This window comes from Benincasa hispida, chromosome 1 (genome assembly GCF_027475165.1).
Source record: "Benincasa hispida cultivar pf3 chromosome 1, pf3_genome.v1.1, whole genome shotgun sequence".
In the NCBI taxonomy this organism is placed as follows: Eukaryota; Viridiplantae; Streptophyta; class Magnoliopsida; order Cucurbitales; family Cucurbitaceae; genus Benincasa; species Benincasa hispida.
Window position 1 is genome coordinate 55,642,391 of NC_143478.1, and position 11,834 is coordinate 55,654,224.

Genomic DNA, 11,834 nt, shown 5'->3' on the forward strand with positions numbered 1-11,834 from the left:
CACAATGTCAAAAAAGTAAAAAACATGAGCAAAAAATGAGGAAAAAACTAGCACAATTACTTACTTGAGGTGTGAGACAATATAGGGAAATGATCTGAATGCCTTTATAACTTGATCTCTATCAAGAAAAAAATGTTTTGTGAAGTGGTTTTTTTTGTAGAGAAAGTGAGCTCGATTTTCTATTTTGTGTTTCAGTTCTGTTTGTTCCTAGTTAATAAAAAGAAAAAAAAATTACTTCACATTTTGAGAAATTGATGTGGAAGAATAGTGAGAATTATCAAAAAAATTTCCAATTTGTGTATGTTCATACATGAGCATCAACTACAGAGCAGGTCTTTCAATGGCGCGGGCAATTCAAAATGATCGAGTATCAAGTATGACGTGACTATGATCGAGTATCAAGTATGACGTGACTATGATCGAGTATACACGTGTCGATTGCACACGTATCGAGTGACCATGCTCCGGGTATCAAGTGACTGTGCATCGAGGATCGTGTGACGAGCAACCGAGGGTCGAGTGACGAGTCATCAAGGATCAAGTTGGCAGACGCGCAAGGTGCATCTCAGGGGCGAAATGGTAAAATCACACGTGGATGAAGGCCACTTTCCATTACTTTTTCTACCTATGGCCATTTTTCATTTGGACCTCTTAAATGAGGTCATCCGTAAAATTAAAAAAATAATAATAAAATAAAACCATGAACACCTCTAAATTATAGAATTTTTTCCTTTTTTTTAATTAGAAAATCCATCAACACTTAAACAGCAGAGCATTTGGTCCCTGTTGTGTTGTCTCTAATCCTCCGTCGCTTAAGATCCTGCAGCAGTTCTGTGTCCCGACGAGGCGACGGCGAGTGATCACAATTCCAGCAACAAAGAAGTTTCCCGGCCTGAGGTGTACCGTATTTGCAAGACTCATAGTTGGGATCTTGTTTCATGGCCCAGAAAGAGGAGCAACCACCGAACAGGGACGAGCTTGCCGAGTCGCTTAACGAATTCTTCACCAGCGTATCCGAAATGATCAAATCGGACCTTCTTGTATGTAATCTCCGAAACCTCTAATTCTCTCAGTTTCATCTTGTTATTTCACTAATTATGTCGCTTGGGTCTCTCTGTCTGACTTGGTTCTGCCCTTTGGTCGATGTTGGTTCTTTAATGTGTTGACTTATTCTCTGAGAGAAGTGACTCCGGTTTTGAATGGGCTGATGGGTTCTAACAATTTAGGATTTGGAAAATTAATTCCCCGTGTTTTAGGTCTGAGGTGCGTTTTGGCTAGTGTTGTATTTGGTGTCTAAAGTAATTGAAATCTTGCTTGATATAGGAACATTCTTTGATGTTCTTAAGCCCTTCAAGGAGAAATTAAGGTAGAGAGACGAAAAGCCTTGAAGGAATGCAGACGTTTACACCAGTTAAAAGCATTAAAAACTCCAAATCCATAATGATATCAACGTTGTCACTGGACATCCAAGCCAAAGAGGACAAAATATAGCCGATTGATTGCAAGCCAAAGATTTTTTTTCTCATCCTTGAATGGGTGCCCCACAAAGATGGAAGATAGGAGGGAAAATATTTTCAGACCTAATCAAACTCCATCCAAAACCATCCAGAGTGAGACTGCAAAACTGCTGAGCAAAGGAGCAAGTGCTAAAAAGATGGCATTGAGTCTCCCAATAAGCCTCACACATAATGCACCATGAAGGAGAAAGAGAGAAATGAGGTATTCTCCTCTGAAGGTGAACTGCAATGTTGATTCCCCATGACTAACTCGAAAAAAACATCCTCAATTTGGACCTTCCCAGAAAAAATTTCAAAAAAGCTTCTCAATCAATTTGGAAACCTTGCTACTAGGTAATTTGAATAAAGCGAGGTCAGTGTTCAGTGCACATGATCACACCTTTTGCTGCGTGAACATTAATTTTATTTTGGTCATATCTTTTTTTTTTTTTTTTTTTTTGTAAAAGAACCACTTTCATTGAGAAAAAAAATGAAAGAATACAAGGGAACCAAAAAACAGCCCACAAGAAGGATGAGAACCCTCTATAAATTGGGATCCCAACTATGCAAAATAACACCTATAGAATAATTACAAAAAGCCTTTGAATTCGAAGCCCACAAAGAAACATGACGCACAAGGGGCCAAATCTCACTAGGGTCCCTCTCCATTCTCCTAAAATTGTTTTGGTCATAACTTCCTCGACACAACTCCGTTTTAGCTAAATGATCAACTTTTTTCATACGTTTTTTCGTGTTCTTTCTAACCATGCTTATAAATGGAGTGAAATGTTAAAGCATCTTTACTTTTAAATGGCTTCACAAAGTTTAAACTTAGATCATTTTTTGTATGTGATATTTAGGTAATATAAGAAGAAACACAGATAGAAAAAATCCAAAAATGGAGCGAGAAGTGAGAAGTGAGAAGTGATTCATTTAAAACTGAGCACAAAGTTGGTATTTCACATCTCCAAAAGGTCAAAAAATATGTTTTTGAAAAAGAGGTCAAGAAGTTTTTGTGTTTTGGGTTATTTTGGGTAATTTTCCTAGTTTTCCCTATTGTACTGTTGTTTGGATGATCACTGTTTTTTACCACAGTGGATTATTTTCTTGATTGTTTACCACAGTGGATTATTTTCTTGATTGTTTAGTCTTAGGGTCCTAATTACGGTCGATTGAAGACTTTTACATCAATAACTTCAGCCTATCCTTGTATATAATAAGGTGGCTACTTGTATTTTGAGATCTTTTGTCATCTTGAAAAATCTCCTCACTGTTCTACATCATTGATTGTGATTGGCAAAACCATCAAGCCATTTACTCTGATATCTATCTGGCCTTGAGTGACCAATTTCGCTCTTTCACTATCTTCTTCTTCTTCTTTGTAGTTTCCATGGCCATTTTAATTCTCATATAGTACTATTGTTATCAAAAACCTGGAAATTTGTTTTAATGTCTTATCAATTTCTTATTATGTTTAACAATGATAAAAACTTGAGGTTTGTTTTACTGATCAATGAATCAAAGAGGTGGGAATCAGCTTTCAAAGGCATGTGTAAATGATGGTGGGTTTGCTATTTTGTCATATAGGGATCAAGTAATCAGCTGGCACTTTTAGAGAGAATGAACCTCAGGGTGGCAGAAGAGTATAAAGGCTTTGGGGATGTGGCTTCTGGAATGAGGGTTTTTGTGGAGCAACTAAAATCAAAGAGTGGTGGGTTTGATGAGTATATACACCAAATTGAGAAAATAGAACATCAGGTGACTGAATTTGAAGCTGTAATTTCAATGCTTGATAAACATGTTTCCATGTTGGAGTCTAAAGTGTTGTCTGTTTGTCAAAACACGCCTTAATGTATAAATTTGTTTTTTCACCTTCAAAGTTGAGAATGGTTCTTTTCTGAATTATGTTTTTGCTTCTGCATTGCTTGCCCATTGTTGAAATCTTTTATGAGAATTCATTGGAAGTTGATGGCTATCTGTAGTGTTCTTTTATCGTTATGGTTAAATAGCTCTCTTAGAAACAGTTCTTGATATCTGTTACAGGTGAAACTAAATGATTGAAGCTTTATTTGGTAACCATTTTATTATTGGTTTTTGGTTTTTGAAAATTAATCTTATTTTCTCATAGGGTTTTACAATGATTTGCATCTTTCTTTAAGTACAAAAATTGAATTCTTAATCAAATTCTAAAAATAAAAACATGTTTTTATGAATTACTTTTTTGGGTTTTGAAAACACCAGTGAAAAATGGATAATAAATAAAAAAAAATTTAGTAGTGGATTGAGTATTTATAGGCTTAATTTTTAAAAATAAAAAAAAAAATAAAAAACTAAATAGTAATCAAATTGAGATGGTAGGATTTAGGAAGCATTGTTTAAATGGATCTCATACAAATTTATCAATCTACTCAAAGTCATAACATGCTGGAAATGAAAAATAGACCCACAAGCACGTGTCTTCAAAGCACATCATAATGAGTGAGTCGATGAAATAGAACAGGCAAATAAAGTTAGTCAAGGCTTGGTTCCTATTTGATCTTGATCCATCCTTATGTTTTTAGATTTAATGAAAAATGGATGTCTGAGTTAGATTATAATGCTTGAGTTCATGAGGAATAAATGAATGAATCAAGATTACATCTAAATGAGAGTGATCTTGAAGATATGAAAGTGATAAAAAGTTTTAGTGTAAGTAATATGAGATCCATTTGAACCCTAGTAAATACTACACTTCAAAACCACAAATTCAGATTGTATCAATCCAAAGAAAAGAAAAATTAAAATGCATGATATGTAAAGAAACAAATTCATGGCATAAGAAGCAAAATATGCAACTTCATCAAAACCCTTAAAGCTTGTAACCTCCTAAACTTAAACGGTACAATGAACTACTAACAAAAGTAACACAAGAAACAAGAAAGAGACTCAAAAACTGGAAAGTTACATCATGAAAGTCTTCATGATATTTGTAGCTCTCCATGAATAAATGAAGCTCCTCTTAAAGTAGTTTAAATTATAGTTTCATTAATTGATGCTCGACGGGTCATAAATGAATATTGAATGCATTAAATCCAACTTTATCTTGAAGTCCTTGTGGCATGATTAAGATGCCTTTGTTCATGTCACTTTTGCTCATTTTCTCCCCATCTCTTAAAAGTTACAAAATCTGATTTAAAAAAATACTCATTAAGCACTCTTTTACTTTTTTTTTTTCAAGCAACATGATCTTCTTAAGCTTTTAACTTGATTTTAACTTAAATACTTCATTTTATCACAAAAAATCATCACAAACATGAACTTTTCAACCATAACTTTAGATATATCTCATTCAGTTTGTTTTAGAGGGTATAAGCAATAGGTTGGTCTACAATCTGCCTCAAAACACTATCACATTCAAGACAATGGTTCCATACGCATTTATCTCAATTGTTTCTTTTTCTACCTTGGTGAGTGTTTCAAGGTACTTTGCAGGGTTCGTAATGACCAATAGAGTCTTATGTTGTCCCAAGATTACTTTAATCTTTGCTTTCCACAGTTCAAAGTTTGTCTTACCATCGAACTTCTCAATTTCATATCTGGTTGTTGCCATTCTTGATCTTCAAGATTGACTAATCTAATTCTAAGTATGCAAGAATTCAAATCTTGGATCTGTCTTGAACTGTTCACCGAGCTTTGATACCACTTGTTGTCCCAGATGACTATGATCTTCTCGTTCACAATCACAAATTACTTAGAAATAACGGTCAAGTACAATTCAAGAGTCAGGGGAGGTTGTATACCGGATGGCGCTCAATTGTGTAGACGAAGCTCTAAGAACTAAACGATAGTTCAATTATGTAAACGATAGGACGAAGCGCTAGACGATCGTGTAGACGACAGTTGACTGAAGCTAAATGATCGTATATACGACAGTTGAAGAGCTAAACAATAGTATAGACGATTGGACACGGAGCTAGACGATCAAGTACATGATGCGATAGGAACTACATGATCGTATAAATGATACTTTAGTAAATGCTAAACGATCATAGAGTTAGAAAGAAAGAACACAGAAGTTTAAGTGGTTCGGCCAAAGGCCTATGTCCACTGTGCAAATCGAGAGGGTCTCCTTTATTACTTCTTCTTCAAAGTTATTACAGAACGAATGTCTTGCTCTCTCTCATTTTCTTACTATGTTATTCTCACATTCATTTTTCTTTATATACACAGGCGTAATGGTTAACGATGAAGCTCTGGTGGTTACAACACATAACAGAAAGAAGTCGACAACGGTTCAACTGCCTGGAATCTTTTTTTCTTATCTTCGATTCTTTCTGTAACAGAAGTATATATTTTTTTTTTATTAAAAAAAATTGAGATATAACGTAGGTAAGCATGTCACCCTTTTCATGTTATATTTATTATTATTATTATTTTTAGTATAATAGGCGTAATTGGCCTTTTTTTTTTTTTTTTCCTAAACAAAATTTAGGTATCAAATTTAATTGGCTACACTAATATAATACCAAATAACACAAATAGTAACTTACTCTTTTTATTGTTAATTTTGGTTCTTCAATTTTCCTTTTCTATTTATCCTTACCTTGTTTTGTATCAAAATTAATGTAAATATATACAATATATACCTATAATATATACAAAATTAATTCTATATTTTCCCATTGTTGACCAATTGGATAGTGTTCTCTTTTCCTTCCCCTTTGACAATGTTTTCTTTCTAGTTGCAAGAGGGACATCCGTCCTGTACGCACGATATGTTTTTGCATTTAATTTATATTTGAATATATATTTGAACAATGATATTAAATACTATACATCTGAGGTAACATTTTCTCTCATTAAATCTCCTTTCATCATGAACGTTTTCAATTTTTTTTGCTTTTCCTGCTCGCATATTGTCTCCTGCAAATACATTAGGTCTTAGAATAAAACTCATTTTTGTGTTAAATGTAAAACATATGAAACATACCTCACATATTGTTGTGGGTAAAAAAGTGAATAATTATTTGGTCAAGTATGAAAACCGATTCATAGGGTAAGACATCAAGTCATAAGTTTATTTGGCTAAGTATGGAGACCGACCCATAGGATTGACCATCAAATCATGCGTTTATTTGGCTAAGTATGGAGACTGACCCATAGGGTTGGCCATCAAATCATACATTTATTTGACTAAGTATGAAGATCGACTCATAGGGACGGTCATCAAGCTATACGTTTATTTGACTATGAGTGGAGACCGATCCACAGGATCATCCATAAATTCATAAGTTTATTTGGCAAAGTATAGAGACTGATTCTTAGGGTCGGGCATGAAGCCATAAGTTTGTTTAACTAAGTATAGAGATCAATTCATAGGATCGACCATAAAGCCATAAGTTTATTTAGCTAAGTATGAAGTCCAACCCATAGGGATGACCATTGAGCTGGTGGAGGTAGACTCTATGAAAGTAAAGGTTATGCTAACTATATAATTTTGCACATGTTTGGGTCACTAGTGTAACAAATCTGACCATACACAATGGCTAATAACGACTTAATTAATGACCCGAGAAGTTAATTAACTAAATAATCATTATGAAACCTATTTCTATATAATCGAGAGAGCTTTGAAATTTGAGGTATGTTGACATCCCAATTCCTATACTCTCTAACTCTCTCTAAATGATTATTGACTTGATCGTCGGAGTGTTGGTGACCAAGCACCACATAGGTGTTTGTTTGGTTCTCTCCTGAAATTTATAACTTCACCGTTGGTACCAAATTTCAATATCAATAGTTTGTTGGATTTTTTGTCCTTAATTTTAGATTAATTAATTTTAATTAATTAATAAATTAATCTTTTGATGATAACAAACATACTCTTATTTACTAACAATTTTAACGTTTGAAGTTTCTATTGCATAAAGCTCAAAACAACGATTCTAACACAATTTGAATCACTTTAATCAGAGCTCAAATGAAGAAAATATAGCCAAAACAAGTTTAATGGAAAAAATATATCTAATATCAATGACGTGCTGGCCAAATCATCAAAGTGAACCTACTAGAGGATGACAAATAGATCGATAGATAAGTGACACATGGGTAGCTATGACTTTTATTTGATTTTTTTTATTTATGTTTTAAAAGAAAATGTATTTTTAAAGTATTTATTATTATATTATTTTATGTTTGTGTCTAATGGTTAGGTAGACACTGAAGGAAATTTTCGAGAAAGATCCTTTAAGTGGAAGCAAAGATCGATCCGAATTCCACATTTCATTGAATATAAGTTTTATAGTAAAACATAATAAGATATGCATTTTCTTAAAATTACAACATGCTTTAAAACAAATACTCAGGGTTTCAGGAACCCTTACCTTTGAAGAACCATTTCTTCAACAACTCCCTCGTACAAGCCACGAATGGATCACCTTATTCATGTGGAACTCCTTCTTTAAAAGGACATCACCACTTGAGAACCCTCTATATTCTCTTGGGATAAAGGATCCGAGCAAGAGTTGTGGGTTTTGCTTGAATCCTTGGAAGAGAGAAGGAGATGGAAATGAGGAGAGGGAAAAGAAGAACTTTTCTTCTCTATAAACTTTTTCTTTGAGAGAACTCTTCTCCCAGAGCCAATTGAGGAAGAAGATGAAAAAATCTTCAACCACCTTAATCACAACCCACGTAAAAATATTGAGAGAATAAGGGGAAGGAGTCCTTTAATTAATTTCAATTAAATTAATATATATATATATAAACTATTTTATTATATATATACACTTTATGTTATATCAAATATAACATAAAACCTATAATTTTTTGGGAATGTTCTCGAACTCGCAATTCGTAAATTTCGTGTTAAACATTCTATTTATCAATAAAATATTATTGAGTATCTTATTCGATAAAGTTGTTGATATTGCATTCTATTATGAAATCCAATAAACATATCCATGGTTATAGTATGAATACTTTAACTCTATGTAGTGACATAAACAGGATTAAATTAATAGTATATAGCCTAAATGGTCTACAAGTATATGAATGAAATTGGGTATCTCATCCTGGTAACACTATAGGATGCGGTCCATTTTGTATAGGTAATACAAATGATGTGATACACAGATCATTCATGTAGAGACATGTGAGTGAGTGCATCATATGCAATGAGTTTGCATAGAGACTGGACCACGAAATAGTCACTTTTCTTTATAATGACTGTTTACTGTTAAAACTGACTATTTCATACTAAAATAACCTAGGATAACTCGATCTTAATCTTGAGCTAACTATGAACTCCTATTTATTTGGGATTGTTCTTTGATCTTCATGAGTGAGAGTAGTCCAACAGCACTGCTAAAAAAGTCTTCCATTTGGGGATAAGACCGGATAGATAGCTGGGACATAACCCTGCGAGATGGAATTCACTCCTACCCATTTTAAGGTTAGCAGATAGGTTGTTCTTTTAAGTGTTGATTCTAGGTCTTGAACAACCGGGACCTCGCCTTCTCATGATAGAGGGGGACATGATTCATAAGTAGTATTATGAATCAGTTGTTCATTAGAGAGTTAGTGGGAACTTAAGGAACAAGATATCTTTATAGGGGTAAAATGATAATTTTGACCCAGTTGTAAATACGAATGACCTGTGAAGGATCGACTTACTGATTATGGTTTAGATGGACAAAAATACATCTACAGTGAGGAGAGTGCAACCATCGAGCTATAGTGGTATGCCTTGATGGTTAACGAAAAGTAATAAATTCAGTTTAAAGAGTTTAACCAATTTATTACAAATCGTTGGAGCTCATGATCTGTAGGTCAAATAGGTCCCTCTACTAGCTCATAAATTGGAATAATGAATTGAGTAATTGATTGGATGAATTTTGAATTTAGGGTTATGAATTTGAAATGTTCAAATCCAGTTTGAGGGTCTTTCAATTGATTGTATATGATGCAATTAAAACGTTTAATTTAATCGAAATTAAAACGAGATTGGAGAATCAATTAATATTTAAATTATGATTTAAATATTGATTATATGAATTTGAATCATATCGGTAGAATTTATGTTTTATTAATTTAATATTCATATATTAAATTAATTAAATTAGTTTTATTTAAATTAATTATTTTTTAATCAATTATATAAAACTAAATTTTAAATAAAATAGTTTTATTTAAATGAAAAATAAATTTTGAAATTATTTTTGAGTTAGAGGATTTTTCCCAAAAATTGAAAAAAATCCACTAACATCATTTATGGTGTTTTATCACCAAAATCCACCATGAGTTCTTCAATTAGTACCAAGTAGGAGCTACCCTACATGGAGCCATCTTCTAATGCATGAATTAAGTCTATATAATGAAGCTTCATGCATGGAATTTGATAGAACCCTGAGTTCTTTATCCAAGTTACTGTAAAATCGAAACCCTACTACACCCTCTCTAGTTCATCTTCAATTCAGCTTGATTAGAGTGTTTCCACCACACATTCCTTCTTGAGCATAGTTGAAAAGATCTTGTTGGTGATCTATCTAAAGAAATCAGCTCAAACTTGTGGAGATTCTGTTGAAATCGTGAAGAGAACTATAAAAGTATTTTTATGTTCAAACCTTCTTTTGAAAACTTCATGAGTAGCATGTTTAAAACTCAAATTAAATGTAGTTTAAGTGCTTATTGATTATGTATTCTTCCGTTTCATATTATATTACTCCTTCGATTGGTATCAGAGCATGATTTAAGTGCTGAACTATTGTTTATTTGAGTTTGGTGAGTGTTCTTTATGAACTGTATAAAAATAGTATACTGATTTGGTTTTTTAGTGTTTTGGCATTTGAATCCTTTTTAATTATGTTGTAACTCTTGTAATTTGCTCTTGTTTGATGGGCCTTAATATGTGTTTAAAAGTCTGTAATTCGTTTGGAGTCATTAGAGAAATTAGGATGTAATTGTAGAAAGAAGTGAAGAAGGTCGAAGCAGCAGGAACAGGAAATTCGAATTTCTGCCAGATACTCAATGCTCGATGGGATACTCGATGGCATTCTCGATGAAATTTCATAAAATACTCGATGCATGATGCTATACTCAATGGTACTCGATAATATTTCATGAAATACTCGATGCATGATGCCATACTCGATGGTACTCGATGTATTTACTCGATGATATTTCTTGAAATACTCGATACTCGATGCTAGATGCCTTATTCGATGGTCGATGGTGTCTACTCGATGGTATTTTTGTGAAATATCTGATACTCGATGCATACTAACATACTCGATGTTGGTTGCTTGCTGATACTCGATGAGTTTTGCCTAGTTCAAGGTGGTTCGAGCGATCCAAAAGTTTTTGAAGTCGATTTTGCTAATTCTTGTAATAGTTAGACTTTTATTTATTTTAAAATGCCAAAACCAAAAACCATATCAGTTTTATGTTTAATTATTTATAAATTTGATGTTTGTTATAATTAAATATTTTTATATATATTCATAAAGTATGTCATTTAGATTTAAAATCCCACCATAGGTAAACATGTTACATGCATTATTGTATGTTATAATTAGTTATAATATATAGTGTGTATGTTTTAGGGTTTGTTAAAAATTGGTGTAATTGTTATATTGATTTTAAATACCTTTAAAGCATGTTATAGTATGTTAAAGCATGTTTATTTTATAAGTTTGTTATAAAATGAAATTAGACTTTAAAATCCATAACAAAGTTAAACAACATGCTTACTTAGGTTATCAACTAGTTTTAACAGTTAAAATAGATTTTTACCTTATAAAATTTGGTTACAAACTCAAATCGGTTCATAAACCTGTCTAAGGCTGGGGGTACTTAAGTTGACGGTTTACGTAACACCTTCTACCTGGGGATTATGACCGAAATATTGGGCATTTTTAACTGATTTTATGAGCTTGCGTGAGCGGTGTGAGATTTAAATCGTAGGGTTATATCCAAATATAAATGTTATACTTGGATAAAAATCATAGAGACTTTGGTCGTTTAAAGTTAGCCATTTTTAAACCTAAGTAAATAAATACCCAAACATATAGGACACTTCAGTGGGAGATTAACAATATATTCGATATATAGTTATTAGCTCTCACGTTCTCAAGAGTTCACATCGTGAGATCCATACTCGGTTTCGTGTCGCTTTTACCGCGACTACTCCATTCTGAAAGTATTTGCATGGGTCAATAACAAGATGAATGGGGGAAGTAATTCATAATAAGTGGGTGAAGGAAATGTGTTAACATTATCCTACGGTCTCCTCCATTAGTTTTAACCATGAGATTCCTATGTTGCACCTGCTGTCATTTTTAGGCAGCACTATCTAGTCATTAA

The 11,834-nt window shown here is 33.0% G+C and overlaps 1 protein-coding gene across 1 annotated transcript; it reads left to right on the forward strand.

Annotated features, from left to right (window-relative positions):
- The first annotated feature begins 745 nt into the window (after window positions 1-745).
- On the forward strand, window positions 746-3,375 carry BLOS2 (biogenesis of lysosome organelles complex 1 subunit-like protein). The gene is made up of 2 exons (XM_039024867.2): window positions 746-1,040; window positions 3,084-3,375. Exons 1-2 carry the CDS (start codon window positions 939-941, stop codon window positions 3,345-3,347), a joined length of 366 nt encoding a protein of 121 aa, XP_038880795.1. The 5' UTR covers window positions 746-938; the 3' UTR covers window positions 3,348-3,375.
- The last annotated feature ends 8,459 nt before the right edge of the window (window positions 3,376-11,834 follow it).

Coding starts and splice junctions, on each gene's coding strand:
- BLOS2 (XM_039024867.2), top strand. CDS start 939: ATGGCCCAGAAAGAGGAGCAACCACCGAACAGGGACGAGCTTGCCGAG. Junction 1,041..3,083: donor TGATCAAATCGGACCTTCTT/GTATGTAATCTC, acceptor TTTGTCATATAG/GGATCAAGTAATCAGCTGGC.